This window comes from Saccostrea echinata, unplaced genomic scaffold (genome assembly GCF_033153115.1).
Source record: "Saccostrea echinata isolate AGI-Se365-2 ecotype Australia unplaced genomic scaffold, CSIRO_AGI_Sech_v1 ptg000040l, whole genome shotgun sequence".
In the NCBI taxonomy this organism is placed as follows: Eukaryota; Metazoa; Mollusca; class Bivalvia; order Ostreida; family Ostreidae; genus Saccostrea; species Saccostrea echinata.
Genome location: NW_026889789.1, coordinates 7,078,776 through 7,099,709, shown reverse-complemented (window position 1 = coordinate 7,099,709; position 20,934 = coordinate 7,078,776). Strand labels below are relative to the sequence as shown.

Here is a 20,934-nt window from a genome sequence, read left to right as displayed (position 1 = left end):
TGCGAATTTTTCGCAAAATCAGGGAGCCCAGAGCCAGGCATCCAAAGGGCTATTGAAAATAAAACATGTCTTATAGATTAGATTCCTTTAACAAGTTTAAAAGTTAAATTAACACTTTTCAAGTATACTTTCGTACAACTAACAAATACCAATGTTGATCTTGAGAATATTTAAATGGTACTTTCTTAAGTAAATAAAACTTGAATTCAAATTCTCAATTATGGCCTGAAGTGACCACAGGGAATAGCGATATCACTTAACGACACTATGAGGGAACTATCCTTTCTGACATTTTTCTTAAATAAAATTTGCAACATGACGAATTTAAAGCACTATTTTCAGATTTTATTTTTTAAATTAAAAATGTCAGAAAGGACAGGACTTCTAGATATGAATTTCACAATTCTATTGTCATGCATTGAAAACTCAAAAGTAGATATTAATAAAAGGATAAATGCTAGAAAATATATGCTACCCCCCCCCCCTCGTGCTTTATTATGACTGGCTCAACCCCCCCGTGCTTCATTATGACTGGCTCAATCCTGTCCTGACCCCAGGACCACGATTTGAATGAAGATGTACAAATGCAATAATTATTGAAAGGTTCTTGGTTTTCTAGTTGGAAAAAATTACATGCATAAAATTTTGCATAGCTACGCATATACTAATTTACTACTTTTTATAAACAATACAAGAAATCATTTAAATTCTTAAATTAATCTTTTTGTAAATAAGAATTTCATCATCAAGTAAAATCCTCTTTATCTTATCCCCAAAAATGGCAAATGAAAAAAAACGCAAAACGTGTAAACCCCCCCCCTCCCACTTCCTTCACTTTCCCCCATGATTTTCGGTTTTAATTTTTAGCAAAATCCTCAATATTCGGAATATTGAAATTAGAGACTGAAAAGAAGACTCTATATATTTCAGGGATTTTAAGTTCCTTTTAATCAGTGATTCTCAAATGATGGTTATGATATTAACTAGCAGAATATTAATGAAATTTAACCTTGCAAGACCTAGTCGCAATTTCTGAAAGTCATGGGGTCATGTGAATATTTCTAGTAACTTTTCTAAAATTAAAAAAGGGGGGGGGTCACTAGTCGACACCAGCAGTTGCGCATTCAAAAGGTAGAATTTTTGGGTAAATGTACTTACAGCCGAACAAGAACCTGTGATGCTTTGTGCTTCTTGCCCAAGTTGGCCCATAATATTCGAAGCCGTATCTCTGAATGGAAAAATAATTTTAAAAAAACGTGAAAAAACCCAATAGGAATGGATTTGTATACATAGATACAGGGTAGTAATTCAATGAACATTGAAAACTTACTTTATAATCGACTGAAACATTGAATGCATCATCGTGACTATGTTGATGGTCGAGAGACTGATCGACGATATAATGATGATGACGCCATTATGACGCCATGACAACAACCAACAGAGTTGTCTTTCTTTTTTTCCCAACCATTGCAACCAATAGAGTTGTCGTTCTTTTTCTTTTCTTTTCATCTCTTGAAAACAGCCTCAGATTTACGTATTCCTTCACTTCTTTATTGAATCCATCACAGATGATACTTTTTCCCATTAGTACAAATGACTTGACATGTTTGAATATATTAGTTAGTTTTATTCAAAGAAATATTTTTTTTTTACCTTTAACATTAAACATACGTAAATTTTGGAAATTAGTTAAATATTATGTGGTCACTATTTGCTGACTTAACAAGTGTCAACATTATCTGTGAAAAAAAAAAATCCGCTAAAATGTCCCTTGAATTAATTTTTACAGGTAACTTATTTTCCTACCGCTAAAATGTCCTATAAATCTTCTGCTAAAATGTACATTCACACCTTTAGCAATTCCTTTAAGATGTCCGCCGATGAACTACTCAGTATATATAGACACGGTGTTTGTACAAATTGACGTTAAGTCAAAATAACGTTATTAAAGTCATAACATTGTTACAACGTTTTAAACTTTATACATGTAATTGCATATTTTAATTGTCTTAATGTGAATTTTTTATTTTAAAAAAATATATCAAAATAAAATAACAGGGCACAAAATTTTCATTGTTTGGATCTTCGTTGAAAATATTAAGATGTACTCTAAAAAATTTTTTTGATCTTATAAGTAAATTGTAAGATTTTTAATATGGAATTGACACAGGCATACATATCCTTATACATATCTTTGATTCCTCTTTCTATTTCTTTTTTCTCACTTTAAACTCTCTATCTTGCAAAGAGAAAACACATTAGTAGCTTTCTTTTCAACCATTTATCCTTCTTTTTTTTTCATTAGGTCATTTCAAGTTTTCTATTTAAATCAAACCCCGCATGCCTCTTGGTTTTTGACACCCAAGATTAAAGAAAAGAACAGAAAATCGGTAGTCCTTCCATGCGCGGTTCCAGGAATTTTTTTCCGAAGGGGGGTCACACCAACTCCAAAAAATATGATTCCCAAAGTTTTTGACAAGCAAAAAATAATTATAAATGAAAATCCCAGGGGGGAAGGGGTCCGGACCCCCCTTCCCTCCCCCGCCTGCCTTTTTTATTGAAACCTTTAAAATTCTGTCATTTTCTTTCTATATTTTTCTAAAATATGTTAAATTAGGTTATGTACTGCCCCTGATTTTGCAAAGTAATATATTTTTTCTACGATAGAGAAAATGTGTCTTTCTACGAGAAAAATGGAATTATGAAATCAAAACATCTGAGTGATGTAATTTTTTATGACAACCGGTGTACAAAGTAGGATTTCCCCCATAACCAGTTTCCCCCGGAATCTGTACTCAGGAGTAAGATCTCCCCTGAGGGAAATCTTATACTAGAGCCTAATTTCCCCCTCTTTCTTTCTCAGAGTAGGTTTTCCCATGTTTTATCAATGCTTAAATTATATTGACATTATTGAAGTTTATATGAAAGTCAACTGGTTTTTTAATGTAGATATTAGTGTTTTCGCTTAAGAATTGTTCAAATTTAGTGTGAAATCTTAGTAGTGAAAAAATACGAAACAAGAAGCACAGCTCTTGGAAGCCGTAGGATAGGTATGACCCCTCGACCACAGCTCTAGGTGTAATACTGGACAGCTAATTTTTATATTTAAACCCAAGAAACTTGGAGAGATACTTACAAATCAATATTATGTACATGTAGTTTGATGAAATATAACTGGAGAGAAAAAAATCCATTAAAAATAAAATTCCTCAGTTTTTTTTTTTGTTTTTTTTTTAAATTAAATGTTGACACAACTCGACATTTTTATTACAATTTTTGTGATGTCTAATGCGAGAGCACCTGTGGGAAAATTATAGAAGGGATATTTGTAACCATGTGTCGCCCTCTCCCTCTCAAATATAAGTACTGGCATGATATTATATAGGAGAAAAAAGGGGGTAAATTGGCTCTTGAGGGAATCGCACTTTATAACTGTTACACAGAGCAGGGATTCCCCCGGAAAATTGAATCTGGTGTGGGATTTCTGTAGGGGTAATACTACTCAAGAGTCAGTTTTCCGAGAAAGATTTGAGAGGGGAAAGACCGGTGTAAAGTTCTTGTTTTAATTTTGGGCTTTTGATTGTACTGATATGTTTCTGTGAATCGGTAGATCGGTTCTAGAATTAAAGGAGGTCGCTTAACTGAAAAAAAAAATTAAATTGCCTTATATTGAATTGAACTTTTCTTCTTTTTCTTCAGCCCAAGTAGTTATGCTCTCTTTATAAATGGGGGGGGGGGGTTATTGACAAAAAAGGAGGAATGGGGACGTTTCGCTATTAAAAATCCTACGAAATTATAAAAAAAAAATGGCTGATCACCAAATTCAGAAATCCTATTACTTTTTTGGTGTGTGGGGGATAGGGGGTATTCTCATTCTCAGCAAAAAATTGAGAACAATAACGTGATATGTTTAGATATTGCTGCAAAAAATTAAAAAAGGCGGTAGCGCGGCCGTTGAATGAAAATTTTCAGAAAATTTAAAGCAAAAGATTATTCTAAAATAATGGGAGGAGGACCTACTACCCTACTTGGTACTCCGGACCATTGGAATTGGAAAAAAGAGCACGGCGATAACAATTTGACGCTCCCGACGTCATTTATATATAATTATGTAGTGCGTAATATGACGTTTTTCGTACCTGTGACAAAATAGCTACATTGTAATTGATGTTTGCATTTATTTCATATGTAGACAATTATACCGTAAAAAAAATATATTCTTATCTAAAGCATATGTTTAACGCGAAGAAAAGAAGTTATTTAGTATTTTAAAAAATGAGAATACAGAAAAGAGAAAGAAAACGAATAAATCTTAATTAAACATGACATTTACTTAAATGGCAAACAATTCCATTAATGGTAATGAAAAACTACGTATTCGACATTGTAGATCGACCTATGATTGTGGTACAATTTTTCACTTTTAAATAGGTCAATGACCTACTTTTCATGCTATCGGCCTCGGTATTTCTAATACAAGATCGGGAATATTTTTTTTCTTCCTAGACAAAATGTACAGGCACTAAAGGCTTGTAACAGCCAGGTTTCAAAAGGGAGGGGGCAACTCTCCCCCCCCCCACCCCCCAAGTAAAAAACATCCTTAACTGTCCCAGTCCTGGAGTTTGCCAGTGCGCTCGACCCTACAGACAGCAACCAAAAAAGGGGGGCTTCCAGCATCTAAAAGAAAATACTCAGAAAAAAGTGGGGATCTCGATCTTGCCTCCCCCCCCCCCCCCCCGCGTTCTACGGGCTTATCCTACTTTGGTTAATGAATCCATACATGTATAATTTGAAATTGATATTCCTTTAGTTCATGGTTATTTTGTCAGTTTAGAAGAACCTTTAATTTAAGACGTTGAACTTGAGTTTCTGTCTACTAAAACCCAGAGTAAACGCGTCATCCTTAAACAGAAATGTAAGACTTGTCTGTAAAACCGACATTGAATGGATGTATTTATTTATTTATTTATTTATTTATTTATTTATTTATTTATTTATTTATTCATTCTTTATTTATTTATTTATTTGGGTTGCAATCGCCCCCCCCACCCCCCTTTGAAGAAAAAGTAAATAAAGCAAATTCACTAAAATACTTAGTAATTAATGTTGACCCTGCTTAACTTTGTTCAATTAATTTAAAAAGAATTTACACCGGAACCTACCAAAATGGCACCCATCTAAAAGATGTCGGGCTTGAGAAAGGGAGTAACCCCCCCCCCCCCTTCCAGAAACCTGGTGACTACCTTGACTATACTGATCATCATTATGATAACATATTATTGAAAATTTCCAAATTAACCCCCCCCCCCCCAAAAAAAATGAAATGAACTATTTGCAAAAATATCCGTAACAGAAAGTTCTGTGTTTTGGTGATAAATTATTGATTTTTGTCAGCCTCGGTATCAGTGCCATGTCGCCTGCTCCGGTTGGCATGCATGACTGACAATAAGTTCTTCGATAAATCAATATTGGTTACAGAAAGTCCTTGCTTTGACAGAAAGAATGGCGACAACAAATTGTGGGTCGTCAGCTTCGAACCCGTCATTCAAGACTCCTCTTAGACGATGCGCAGAGATTTGATTTCAAGACTCTGATATTGGAAGATCAAAATGGAAACTGAGTTCGCATTTTCGACGCCAACATGGGGTAATAATGTAAGAGCGTTCCTGTCTCAGTTTTCGGATGTGTTTAGTGCTTTTGCCCGTTATATTTCGCCATCTTATCATCATGACAGATGCGAACGGTAAAAATTGAAGAGTTTTTTTGTTTTTGTTTTTTGAGATCTTTCAGGGTGGCATTCTGGCTTTTGTCTCTCATTGTATGTATGCACAAACACGTGTACATTAATGATATTCAAATTATAATAAAGTACCAGGAACCTATATACTATATATAGTATGAAGGTCCCTGAAAGTACTCAGTACATACACTGTACAAAAGGTTTCCAATGCCAGTAAGATGAACTTTGTACCGGTATGTCTGGAAGACATTTCATGATTTGGTTAACTTATTTGATTCATTGTCATTCAAGCTATGGTAAGAGTATTGTCTGAAATAATTTGTGAAATTAAAAAACAAACAAGAAATATTTTTGTCGAGTTTATCAAAAAATTATAGGAAAGAAGATCCTAGGAATAAAAAACTGAGAGAGAGAGAGAGAGAGAGAGAGAGAGAGAGAGAGAGAGAGAGAGAGAGAGAGAGAGAGAGAGAGAGAGAGAGAGATTCTGACTTTATACTCCTTTTTTAATTACTAGTCATAATTTGAGATTATTTCAGATTTTTTTGGTAGAAATTCCAGTTTGGTCGTTATAGATCGGGCTCTGGGTTCGTAAATTAGAAACCCTGTAGCAGATGCCACTTCCGAGACAAAATCCAAACAAATGACAACAATATAGATATTGACTTACTTGAAGAGGGGGTAATCTGCCAACATGGCAAAAGAAATCGAATTGTAAGACCAACATCTCGATATTCAAATCATTTGTTAGCCTAAAATATTTCGCAATGACACACTGCTTTACGAGATGAATGATTTGTTGACTTTTGATAAGTGTGTTATTTTCAGCATCTTTACACGAGATTATCATCAGTTGTATAAAATCGAGGGATTGAGAACTTGCCATAGGATTGTACATTTAGATTTAATCCTCTTATACTTTGAAAATATGTTTAAGGATTGTGAGACATTCAGTTTATTAAAGATATTTTCATCAACTGTCATAGTTCATAATCAGTGACTCTCTCTTTGAACCAGTCATCAATCAAGGCTCTCTAACCACTTTTTGGTACAGGGACGAGGTCCACTAAAATTTAGAAAATCAACATAAAAAGGGTTTAAAAATCATCAAATTTCGAATTTCTGGAAAAATGTATATATGCACTTTTCAGCTGGGGAGAAAAGTTGAGTGTCATTGGATCTATAAAAAAAAGAAGCAGTTTAGCTTGGAAACTGTTTAAGGCAGTCAATAATATTATCTAGTTTTTCATCATTAAAGTATCTGGTCATTCTAGCTATGGACTTTCGCAAATATTTATTAAACTTCATCCTTTTTAAAATCCACAGAGGAGACAAGATTTTTTAAATTATGTTGTTTGTATTCAGATTTTGATATTTTTCCAATTAGTTCAGTACAGATGAGACTGTATGCCCTCAGCAAGAGACAGTTTGTGATGGTTTATATCATCTTTTTTGTGTGCTTTGGCATCAGTGTTTTAGTTGGAGTAACAGGTCAGTCATTGTTTATTTTTTTCTTTTTAAACAATGTTAAAATTTAACACACATGCATACACATATACATGAAGATATCAAACATACTTCTTTTTTTTTTGGGGGGGGGGGTGAAATGCAAACAGAAGATATACTTTTATGAAATGTTGGGTTCAAACTTTAAAACATATATAAGAATTAGTGTTCATATATCTTTACCTGTGAAGCCATAAGGTAAAGGTTGAGAAAAAATATTTAGATCAGCAATAATTATTTTAGACATTTCCTAGTTTTTTTCACAGTTTGGATAATTGACATGCCAATTGTTTAGAACTTTTTTATTTAGAACTTCTTTCATATAAATTTAGATATTTAACATTCAAGGCATGTCAAATACTGTTAACATATATTACTTATTTTATTGATAATACATTTTAATAAATTGATTGTATCCTGTCAAAAATTGATATGACTTGTGAAATTTCAGGCCCTCCAATAATTGAGACTGTATCCCAAAATTCGTCTGCTTTACCAAACTCCAGTGGCATCAATAAAAAGGTAACACTGATCGTGCTAAGGAAACTTATCCAAAATTGAGCATATTTATTAATTTAAAGCTGAACATGAATTGTAAATAAGCATAAACCATTTTAGTTTTGCTATCTCCGATATCAGCACTGGGGTATACCCTTCATATTCGTTACACCTGATTGCTTTCTTATCACAGATACCTGCGTGGAATGGGCGGCACATGTTCATGTTGGTTATCTTACATTATCTTTGTTTACATTTTATTGCAGTTTACACGTGTTTGTGTTTAATTATACTGCACTGATCTGTGCAACTGATGTAAGTTTCTTTGGTAACTTTCTCATTTGCCGTGGAAGATGCACACACTAACTCTTGTTGCTACTGAAAGTTTTACAATATCTATGTAGAATACGTCCATCCTCACTGTGAAACTGATTACACTAACTCGAGTCCAGGTGAACAACTTATATAGGGGCATAGAGCTAACCGAAAATGCAGAGTAATATGGCAGACAAACACAGATCTCTGCCTTTTACGAATTGCAATTGCGTTCAGCTGTAATATTGAATTATCATGAATATTTCCAACCTTACTGGGAAAGCAATATCATTAATCTTTTTTATATTGTCATATTGTAGACCGGACCATTTGTTTTGAAGTCACCCCCGATGTCCACATTTCATCAGCAGCTGTGGTTAATTGCAGATATAAGAACTGATAGTAAAGGAGGTATGCTCGGCAAATACTGTAAATCACCAAATTTTCGCGAGACCTTATTTTCACAAGATAGGTACAGTACTTGGTATTTATACGAGGGACAAAATTTTCACGAATTCTGGTTTTTGCTGTATATTAAGCTATGCTAATAAAATTTTGGAAGCTAGAATGAAATTTTCGCAAGCAGACAATCTGGGAAAACTATGCGAAAATAAAGTTCTCGTGAATAAAAAGTGATTTACAGTACCTGGTTCATGTAAATAATAATGCATACTGGGAAATTTTATTTTATTTTTGATAATATGTATTTTGCCAACTGAAATTAAAAAAAAAAGTGTCACACATCCTAAATGGGCAAGCCAAAGCTGGGATAATTAAGCAGAGGACACAATGCTGGTTAGTAGTAAAATGGCTGCAGAGTTAATTTTTAAGGACAAAACAGATTTTTAAGGAGTTCGGAAAAATATGCTGCCAATTAAATTTTATTGTACACAGTACTCTGGGGGTAGTGCTCTGTTACTGAGGACAGAGGTATATATACACAAAATAATACGGATGATTACTGTAGATTCCTTATTTTACGCGGGTACTTAATATCGCGAAATGGCCCTTAAACGTCAAATCGCGAGAACAATAATTCGCGAATGGATGGTTGATCTACTGATTTTACATGGATTTCAGCACAATAAAAATAAAAACGAGTAATTTTATTTCGCGAGAGATGCTTCTCGCGTAATTACGCGATAATTAATTCCTCACGAATATTTAGGAATCTACAGTATAGAGACTTATTATGTAGAACTATATGATATGATCCCTTTGCACACTCAGATTATTGAAATTATAAAGTCTTAAAACAATTTCAGGATACAATTACACCATAGTTGTATTAAATGCAAATATTTAATTCTGAGGGAAATTGATGAAGAAAATTAAGCTCTTTTTCTGTAATATGACATTAGTATTAGACATAAATAAATCTAGTAGGGGGGTAAAATATAGTATAATAGATTTATAAATTCTTGATATTAAAATACATGTACTACTCACAAAAAATGCATATTTGTTAAGTTTCTTTCAATATAGAATCAACTTTATTTGCTGCACTACTTATTTTTCCAAATCTCTTTTTTCCTTCAGGCTCCCGTTTTGAGCAGCCATTCACGGTCAGTGTTCAGATAAGGGGACTTAAATCTGACGAGGAACTACTGTCCTCAACCAAAAACCCAGAACTCAACACTCATACTCACAACAGGTCCAGAGTGTTACGGTGTTCTAATGTAAGAAAGGGGAAAAATTCCATATATTGTTATCAACAATGTAAAAACCTACAGATATATCAAAGGATTTTTTGATTAATTTATTCAAAATATAGAGAGCATCTTAAATCAATTAATAACATACATGTAAATACTAATTCATCATGAAAATAATCTTGAAGGTCTACTAACCAAACATAACCATGCTGACCTAAATTTTTTTTTCCATTTTTAACTTGTACATGTAATTCTATGTTTGTAGTTTATTAATTTTCTTGACCACATACATCTGTACTTTCCCTTTATTTACCATTTGTTTATTTGTTAATACACATGTAGTACTTTTAAAGATTGAAAGGGGGAATATATAAACAATGTCTCTCCAATATCCATGGTTATTAGAATTTGCCATGAATGTTTCATCAGCACACACTTTCTTTTTGGCACAATAGTATACTAAAACAGTCACATGATTTGCAGTATACTTGAAATTCAGCTTCTCCAACATAGATATATAAATTAAGCTACATGTAGAGATCAGCTAGTTATCAGCCAAGTCTATATATAGAATTTTAATAACTGTAGATCAGCAGATTTTTGTGATACCTTATTTTTATGAGATACATGTAGTTATTTGGAATGTACATGTACATGAGACAAAATTTTCATGATTTATGACTTTTGCTGTAATCTTTATTAATACAAATATACGCACGAATAAAAGCAGCTGTCTTGCTTTATTATGCAAAAACAAAGTTCCCACAGTTGGAAAATGATTTACAGTATCACATTAATTGCTCTCCTAAACCCACTGACATCGGAAGGTTTCTGGTCATTGTCACAAAGTTGTAGATACCAGAGTACATGTCACTGTTCGTATACAGATAGTGGCCTAAGATCTGTAAAATTTTATTTTTGGTTTTCAGAAATGTGATGATCTGATATTGCTGCACCTGGGATACCTAGATTTTTACCGTTATATTATCACCGTCGAGTTTTATGGGCTAGAGAACACCAAGTTTCACTTCAGTGACATTATATTTCATGTGAGTATTTCTATGCTGTAGAAAAACAAAATGGTTATCAAACTTATGAGGTCCATCAAAATGAAATTACTGTTGCTATAATTTTATATTTCAAATTGAACTTTTTGAAAAGATCAATATGTACATGTATGTGCATAAGACTATGAGTTTGCATAATCATTATTTTTTTTTTTAAATACTAGTTTGAAACCTGATCAATTTTACTGTGGTATGAATTAATTTTGACTTAAGTTGAGTGATTTTAGCTGACACTTGAGACAGAGGCTTATATGAGCTTTTCTTATCAAAATGTATATACGAAAATTGAATGTTTATTGTGTATAAAGAAGTTTACAAAGTTTTGAATTGTGTATGAATAAGTGTACAAAGTTTTGAATAGAATTACATGTGTGAACAAGAACAACAATCATATATAATTTGTAAACTCAGCATTAAGTCTCAGTGTACTGTGAATTTATCATCATGGATATAAATTATGGTTACAATGAATTGTCTCAGTACCATATATTCATTTGGCAGTGAGTCTCAATCAGCCTCATTTAATATTGCCTTCTTTTATGACAAATGTACATGTATTTCATATACTTAAGCTAACCATTAAATGTAAATAGATCAGTAAGCTTTGTTTGATACTTAAAGTAGGTTTTCTTTGTAGTTTAAGAGTTACAACACTTCCTTCACTAACACAGAGATCTGGATAAGATTTGTTTTTCTGTTCCTGACTTTCATTGTCACAGTAAGTATACACACAGATTTATTAAGTTTCTGGGGAGAGAGAGAAAGAGAGAGTGAAAAAAGTAAAAACATTAAAAATTTATGCATACTTATACATGTGTGTATATATCAAATAACTTGTTCATCTTTTGTCAGAATATAAGATTATAGGTAAAGATTTGATATTTTTAGGAAAAAATGATCTGAATTAAACAAAGCTGATTTTACTCCAGGATTCAGAGGAAAAAATGCTTGAACTTTTGTGTTTTCAGTGTTTGTACCAGGGTATGCTCATTCACCGAGAAAATTTTTCATGCATGACTGGTCATATTTGAAATTTTATTATTTCGGTGTGTGTATGCTCATTCACTGAGGAAATTTTCCATGCGTGACTGGTCATATTTTAAATTTTGTTGTTCCAGTGTGTGTATGCTCATTCACTGAGGAAATTTTATATTCGTGACTGGTCATATTTTAAATTTTGTTGTTCCAGTTGTGTATAATGCTCATTCACTGAGGAAATTTTCCATGCGTGACTGGTCATATTTAAAATTTTGTTGTTCCAGTGTGTGTATGCTCATTCACTGAGGAAATTTTCCATGCGTGACTGGTCATATTTTAAATTTTGTTGTTCCAGTGTGTGTATGCTCATTCACTGAGGAAATTTTCCATGCGTGACTGGTCATTTGAACAGAGGTGGATAACATTGCTGTTACCTTTACTACTGTTATACAATGGTTTGTATAAATTACAGTCAAACTTAGTTATCTCGAGTTTGATGGGATTAAGAAAAAAACTTAGAGGTTTCCATTGGTTAGAAATATTGAGGGTTAAATACTTGAAGAAAAAGAGCTTGGGACTTCCAAATCATTTCGGCATATCCATGGTGTTCGAGATACCAAAGATCAGCTGTATTTTATTTTGAAAATTTGTCAAGTATATAAGACTGATGACAGTGAAACCTTGTTATCTCAAACTCAATGAGGCAAAAAAAGCAATATTCACAGATTTAAGATATTAAGGTTAAAATACAGGAAGGAAAGAGACTTCCACCTAACCTCCAGATACTGAAGATTCCTTATTTTACGCGAGTAGTTAATATCGCGAAATGGCCTTTAGAAATCAAATCACGTGATAAATAATCCGCAAGTGGAAGGTTAATTAAAAGATTTTACATGAATTTCAGTACCATAAAAATATAAGCGAGTAATTTTATTTTGCGTATTTACATGATAATTTATTCCTCGCTTATACTTAGGAATCTACAGTATCTACATTGTAGTATGATATTTGAGATATTGAAGTTTAACCGCATGCATACATGTATGTATTTATCTTCTTGAAAGAGTCTATTTTTCTATATTCATTTGTTTATAAAGGATTTCTTCACATTGACTTGACTTAGATTGACTTTGTCAGTTGTTGCATAAAGACACCATGTTCTAATACTAGTATTTGTGTGCCACATGCTGTCACTGAACTTGATTCTCATCTCATGGTTATCTTTAAAAGTTTGTTAAAAAAAGACTTAAAACTTAGATGTCAGTTTTAACTGATAAAGTCAAATTGTAGAAATATTAATACTGGCACATATATCTTTAAATGATTAAATCCCAGCAAACCTTTGAGCACCCAGAATTATGTTTTTAATTCCATTGTCTGTATTTCAGATCCCTTATTTCCCCTGACATTCCTCGTTAACAGCTGGGTGCCAGGGATGTTTGATGCCATCTTCCAGGCCTCCTTCCTTTGTGCCCTGTTACTGTTCTGGTTGTGTATATATCATGGAGTCAGACAGGTTTGTCATTCATAATGTAAAAAGTGTAACACGTACATGCCATTATATGTCTATGGCTTAAATCTTTAAAACAAGTACATGTATACCCAAATACTGTAGAGGCAGGAATTCTCAGGGATGTAAAATTTTGTTGATTTGTGATCTAAAATAACTTCATGGGGACTTAAATTTGTTGTTGTAAATATATACAGTGTACATGTAAGTTTGTTGTTTTAAACATATACATGTATATAAGCATATTAGATTAACCATATAAAAAGTTATTTTTAGGGATTTAATATCATTGATAAATATCATGAACAAAATGTTTTTCTCAAGGAATATTTCTGCATTCACAAAAACTAGATGCTTAATATTTTATCAAACAAATGACTCTTCTTCCATTTGCTAAATTTTAATTCCTCTGCTTCCAATAGAGACGTATTTCAGATAATAGCTACATGACTGTATATAGTTTCATAATACAGTTACTCTAATTCGTGCTTCCCAGGTTATTTATTTAGTGTACTTCTCAGGATAGGGCCTTTATCTATAAGGATTCTTTTGCATTGTAGACTGACAGGAGATTTTGTAAGTTTTATTTGCCAAAATTACTAGTGGTGGGGTTGATATGGATATCAGCTGTGACGATAGCTTCATGGCAGGAGTATAATGAAATCCAGGATCCCACATATTTCTACAGGCTGGACACAACAAATTTTACGGTAAAGATATTTAATCAATAGTGAAGTTTCAAGTACAATAGTCTCTTTGTACTTGTGTTGCATTGAACAAATATCAACTTCCTAGAATTTCTAGCTATGATGACTTTAAAGTTATTGATTGTTTGAAAAATGAAATAACAATTGTTTAGCTATTTTTGTCTAAAAGTTGACCAACATTTTTCTTCAACAAAAAAATCTTGATAATTTTTAAACTGTTTCATCTTTTATACCATTAATTTTGGTGTAACTTTTTTGGAGTACATGGAGTTCCACAACTTTGCAAACCAGTAGAATAATTTTTACCACTTAAAAAGAGAGTACTTACTAGATATAAAAAGAAATATAAAAAAACAATGATTTTACATCAAAATAGATCAAATCATGAATAACCGTCTAAATGAGTTCAATGCAGACTTAAATACTAGTAAAAGCAGAAAGAGGAAGTTTGAAACTGATCAAGGTTATCTTTCTTGAGTCCAGTACTTATACTGTAGTCAAGGGTGCAAACTTATCAATTAAAATGTTAATGGGCTACTATGAAACCACTAAAATAAACCAGAGTTAGCACACGCTATACATTATTCCATTATGCATGAAATGATGATCAGTTTTGACATTTTCAGGGTTTTATGATTTTCTGCTTTGTTCTGTGTATGAAATGAGGACTTCTTTTGTCATTTTCAGGGTTTTAAGATATTCTTCTTTGTTGTGGGAGGCCTGTATCTGTTGTATTTGCTCTATCTTCTGGTCAGGGCTTATGCTGAGCTGCGCTCCATGCCATACTTTGGTAAGTAATAATCCCCTAGAAGAAAAGTCGTACTATAAAACATCCATACTTTGCTGTGTTTGCTCTTGATTTCTTCCACCCTTTTCACCCTTCTGATAGAAAGATTTTAATGTCTTACCTTCACATTCACACTAGATTAGTATGGAAAATGGTGAAATGTGTTTCAAGGTATTTTAATATTTTTTTCTGTATATGCTTGACTGCTCTTTACTGTACATTGTACACATGTGACCATAAACTCTACATTACCAGATCTGAGGTTAAAGTTCATGACCTTCCTCATGCTTATCGTCCTGTCCATCAGTATTGCGATCACTGCCATGAAGTTTGGTGCTGCCGCCCTACAAGATAATTTTGTGGCAGAGATTTCTACAAACTACGAGAATTCCATAGAGTTTGTCTCCTTCTATGGCCTTCTGAACTTCTACATGTATACTATGGCATTTGTGTACTCTCCCTCTAAAAATGCACAGTATGGTGAGTAACCCAATATTATAGTAAACTCAACCACTAGTTACATTGTACAAGGAGTTATTTTCATCCCATGTTATTTTTGCTCTCTCATACTTGAAAACAATTTTGCCCAGTTTTAAATATGCTCAGACACATTTGAAAAGATTGTTTACAATTAAAGTCTTCAGTTAGGGTATCATAAGAGAGTGTAATGTAATTTCATACAATTTTTATCTTGAATTGAAAGTTATTCAACAAAAATGTTTTCGTTTATGACAGAAACAAATTTTAAAGACAATCCAGCATTATCCATGTTGAATGATTCTGATGAAGAAGTGCATTATGGGTAAGAGTATTTTCATCCTAAAGACAATAATATAAAGAAACTAGAAACTCATTGCGAGCAATGAGAGGTCTTCCGTTCGATTTTGAATATAAAAAACGTAAATTCAAGATGAAAAGGTGATAAAAGAAATTCAGACACTCTGGAGATTTAACCCTGGTTGTCAGCGTGAAAATCCAACGTGCTCTCCATTAACCATTCACTTTTTTGCATCACTTCCTGTCACGACCGGAAGTAACAGCGATACAATATTTCCTCGCGATTCAAATAAACTGATTACTGACTATCAGTTCTGAAAGTTTTAGACTTCAGTCGTTTACTGTTGCCGAGCAATATTGTGAGAACAAATTCTAATTCTGAGGACAGGTAAACACGCGACCGGAAGTGAATTTTATAAAAAAAAAAAAATCTCTGACGTTTCGCTATACATTTGCAGTATCTACAAAATGCATAAAAAGATTTCAAGTACTTTATCGAGAAGCAATATTTATGAGAAAGTTAAATATAGAAATAACGTAGTTTATCACCTAAAACCGGAAGTTGACGTTTTTGTTTCGGGTGGAATCTAACATACTTCAAAACAGTGAAAGAGATGCAATAAAGTAATGCAAACTTTAATTTAAAAAAGAAAAGTTAAAATTTTTGATTTCTTCGATCACTTCCTGTGACGACCGGAAGTTACGACTGACGCGTTTAACCAATATGGTTTTGCCTACTCCTCAAGGTCTGCTACTCATAAAAATTTGGTGTTTTAATCTTTTACCTGTTTTTGAGATTTCGCTCAGACAATTTTTCATTTTGAGGACAGAAAAACACGCAACCGGAAGTGAATTTTTGAAAGATATTTGAAGTTACTGTAGACCTTTGCAGTCTTGAATAACATATTTAAAATTCATTTCAAATACATTATCTATAAAAAATATTTATAGGAAAGTAAAATACTCAAATTTTGTAGTTTTTCTCTTATAACCGGAAGTTGTCGTTTTTGTTTCCGGTGGGACCAACATTTTTCGAATCTGCGAAAAAGATGCAATAAAGTAATGTAATTCTTAAATAAAAAAAGAAAAGTTGAAATTTTGGATTTCTTTGATCACTTCCTGTGACGACCGGAAGTAACAGCTGACGCTCTGAACCCAAATGGTTTTGGCTACATCTTAAGGTCTGTTGCTCATATAAGTCTGATGTCTTAATCTCTTACCGTTTCCGAGATCTTGTTCAGACAACTTCTCATTTTGAGGACAGAAAAAAACGCGACCGGAAGTGAATTTTTGAAAGATATTTGACGTTACTCTAGACATTTGCAGTCTGAACAACATATTCAAAATTCATTCTCAATACTTTATCTACAAAAGATATTAATGGGAAAGAAAAATACTCAAATTATGTAGTTTTTCTCGTATAACCGGAAGTTGACATTTTTGTTTCCGGTGGGACCAACATATTTCAAAACTACAAAAGAGATGCAATAATGTAATGTAGGTATTAATTTAAAAAAGGAAAGTTGAAATTTAACGATTTCTTTTATCTCTTCCGGTAGCGACCGGAAGTGCCGACGACGAACGAAAAGGCACCCTCTCCAATCTAGAAATCATGTTCTATCATCTCTAACAAGTCTCCAGTTCATATCTTCAGCCATTCTTGAGAACACTCAAGGACAAAATTTCATTTTAAAATCAGAAAATTGTCCATAACTTGGCACTGGAACCGAATTTACCAAAAAACGGAATTTTATATAAAATTCATATAAAGACCTTTTATCCCTGAAAATTTCAAAGAAATTCGTTGAATAGTTTTCGAGAAATCGCGTGCACAAAATTTTGTCTAAAAAAAAAAGAATAATAATAATAATAATAAGAAACAATAGAATCACTATAAGGTCTTCCGTGGAGACGGAAGACCTTAAAAAATTACACTCTATTATCCTCCTCAGTACAATAATGATGAGTGAAATGGGTGGTGACTCAGATGAGTAAGCAATGGGATGACTCAGATGAGTGAGATGTGCAGTGACTCAGATGAGTAAGTTATGAAATGACTCAGATGAGTGAGATGTGCAATGACCCAGATGAGTAATTTATGATATGACTCAGATGAGTGAGATGTGCGATGACTCAGATGAGTAAGTTATGAGAATGACTCAGATGAGTGAGATGTGCGATGACCCAGATGAGTAATTTATGAGATGACTCAGATGAGTGAGATGTGTGATGACTCAGATGAGTAAGTTATGAGAATGACTCAGATGAGTGAGATGTGCGATGACCCAGATGAGTAATTTATGAGATGACTCAGATGAGTGAGATGTGCGATGACTCAGATGAGTAAGTTATGAGAATGACTGAGATGAGTGAGATGTGTGAAGACCAGATGAGTAAGTTATGAGAATGACTGAGATGAGTGAGATGTGAGATGACCCAGATGAGTAATTTATGAGATGACTCAGATGAGTGAGATGTGCAATGACTCAGATGAGTAAGTTATGAGAATGACTGAGATGAGTGAGATGTATGATGACCCAGATGAGTAATTTATGAGATGACCCAGATGAGTGAGATGTGATGACTCAGATGAGTGAGATATGAGAAGACTCAGATGAGTAAGATGATGCACAAGAAAAATGAAATTTAAACAATAAAATGCTTTCTTTGGTGAGCGGGTTATGTAAATTTTTTCTGCAATAGCTGCGACATTAATTCCCGTACTAACAAAGAAAGTCATTTTATTGTTTATATTTACATCTGTATAAAAAAAACATTCAAAGTCAGATTAAATATGTTAAATATTGTATTATAGATGTGTATGTCATTGTATGTATAATTGATGGAACAGCTGTTGCTCAAGAAATCTATGCAGGTGGCTTGCTTAGTGTTGTTTACTCACCGATAAACGGCAATGGGTTTCTTAAGAATTAAAGGAAATAATATTCAGTGGATGTTAATATGTAACATATGAAATGAAACATATGTACAGTCAAACCTTGTGATTCAAACTCGATGGGAAAAAAATTTGAAATATCAGAGGATTGAAGATATCAAGGTTAAAATATATAAAAAAGAGAAGTCGGGAGTTCTGACTCACTATGACATATTGATGATATTCTAGATATTAGTGTTCGTGATACCGAAGTTCAACTGTGTGTTGATAGTCTGACAATGAAAGTAAATTAGACCCTCAAATATAATTACATTCTCAAAGCATTGAAGACATTACAAGATATTTTATTGAAAATCTTATAGAGGTAGAATAGAAATACAGAATTTTAGATTAAACATTGAATAATTTCAGATCTGATGCAGAGGAAATCAGTTTGACGACCAGGAGGGGAAATCGTTATCAGGATGAAGAGGAAACTTTCCATTGATGTCAAACAAAAAGTAGAGCATAGACAGTGGAGCTATGTCAGATGTCAGATATAGGGAAATGCAGTGTGGTGTGAAACGTTGTAAATGTAGGATACATATGGGAACTCTTGTGTAGAAGAAGGTGTGAAAATGGATATTCTCAGGACCAAAAAATATCAAACAAAGCTTCACATTCAAGTTCACAACATGCAGGTTCATTTACAGAAATTGTTAAGTACTAGTATAAAAGTAATGATTAATATCAAAGAAAAGATTTTTTAATCGTGGGGATCGTGTTATAAATTGATTTTTTTTGCTGTGAGAAACAAATGCCAATCTTTAAAGTGCTTGATATCCATAAGTTAACATGTAACAAGTAATTGTAGTTAAAAATGCATTAAATTATTATCAATATATTTGATTAATGGCTTTGAATTTGCAAGTTATGAAGTGAAAGTGGGTTGATATTTCATGTAATATGAGAAACATTGACGGCCTATGTGTATGAAACTGATTGTCAGATCATATTGCAGGTCTGTTGTATTTAAAATCATGGTTAATTATATACTTTTAACAAAGGTGTTTTAGCTAGTTACTGTGATATTCTGCATATGGGAAGACTTAAGAATGTTAAATGATTTACTGGTCACTAATGTTTGGGGTTATTAATCTATGTTTTAATCCTTGGGTCTCTTTATGAACTCTTTTTGTACAGGGGTATATATATGAACTACTTAATTTTTGTCATTGAATTCTCGTTCATTGTAAATTTTTTGTTTAAGATTTGGATGAAGGGTGTTCCATGGAGTAAATGTACTTATTTTCACAATATCAAGACTGTGATGTGAAAAAAAATTATATTTATCAATAAGCAATGTATTTTTTCTGAAACAGTCTTGACATTGAGAATAAAACAGTAAACATGGAAACTATTTACACTAGATATATGTGATAAGAAACATTTTGTGAAAATATTCCTCCACCTTCCAACACATCTAAGCATTTTCTTTAGTTTTAACAGTACATTGTATATAATCCATGTGTCAAGGCAATAACCCCCGTGCATAATTTTCTCTATACTTCTAATTCGTGTAATTAAAAAACACACATTTGATCAGCACTCATAAATATCCACATTTAATTTGCATAATTAACAACACACATAAATCTCCACATTTACAGCTTACAGACCTTATCAATATATTTCACATATTTTTATACTGCCATTGACAAGTTTTTTTTTTTAAAGTTCAGTGTGGATGCAATGAATAAAAATCTGTAAAGTATTGATCTTGAAAAAGTGACCTGATCTTTGAAATCCAGGAATTATTTGATAATTTTATACCTAAGAATGGTATGGTGACACAGTGCTGTGGATTAAAATATATTAATCATCAAGACTACTCTAGAATCTTATAAAGACTAAGTGTGTCATTATAGATATGTGATATAATTTATTTAATAATTGAATTTTATTTCTTATTTAATATCATATTTATTTCATAGATTAATAACCAAAATATTATATCTATGACATACACTTACTGTTCATTGACATAATTATTCTCTTGATAGAGACTGAATGTGTTTATTTCACTTCAGTTGCTGATGAATGTTTTCTTTGTTTTTCAAATGAATTAATTGGCAACATTTAAAGTTCTTCCTTTGTATTCTGATACAATGTTTATCATAATTGTTTATTATAATTGTATTTATCCATCATTAAAATAGACATACATGTAGATGTAATCTTTCATGAGATACAAAAAACTTTCATATACAAGACCCTGCAAGTTTAAACATATGACAAAGCTGATAATCATCCAAATTTCTTATTTCATTTCATTTTATTTTGACATTGGAAATTTGGAGCTTGTTTCCCGTTATTTATTTAGAAGTAACATTATTATTTTTAACATTATGTTGTACTGTTGCTATTGAGATTTGTTTATGTTTGTAGGTATTATTTTGTTCTATTTTATTGATATTGATACCAAGGAACACAAACTGTTATCAATGTGTATCAGCTAG

General features: G+C 32.6%; 1 protein-coding gene across 1 annotated transcript; it reads left to right on the top strand.

The window, feature by feature from the left end:
• Positions 1-6,340: 6,340 nt before the first annotated feature.
• On the top strand, positions 6,341-20,550 carry LOC133200603 (transmembrane protein 181-like). The gene is made up of 14 exons (XM_061336396.1): positions 6,341-6,454; positions 7,128-7,231; positions 7,698-7,768; positions 8,380-8,470; positions 9,599-9,738; positions 10,644-10,763; positions 11,419-11,499; positions 12,115-12,214; positions 13,148-13,275; positions 13,830-13,979; positions 14,664-14,766; positions 15,019-15,243; positions 15,499-15,565; positions 18,848-20,550. The coding sequence occupies exons 1-14, from the start codon at positions 6,435-6,437 to the stop codon at positions 18,921-18,923; spliced, it is 1,476 nt and encodes a 491-aa protein (XP_061192380.1). The 5' UTR covers positions 6,341-6,434; the 3' UTR covers positions 18,924-20,550.
• The last annotated feature ends 384 nt before the right edge of the window (positions 20,551-20,934 follow it).

Bases quoted from the DNA above. Each gene is read 5' to 3' on its own strand.
- LOC133200603 (XM_061336396.1), top strand. From the start codon at position 6,435: ATGGCAAAAGAAATCGAATT. The intron at 7,769-8,379 runs GTAACACTGATC...GTCATATTGTAG, and splicing joins CCAGTGGCATCAATAAAAAG to ACCGGACCATTTGTTTTGAA. The intron at 11,500-12,114 runs GTAAGTATACAC...TTGTTGTTCCAG, and splicing joins TCCTGACTTTCATTGTCACA to TGTGTGTATGCTCATTCACT.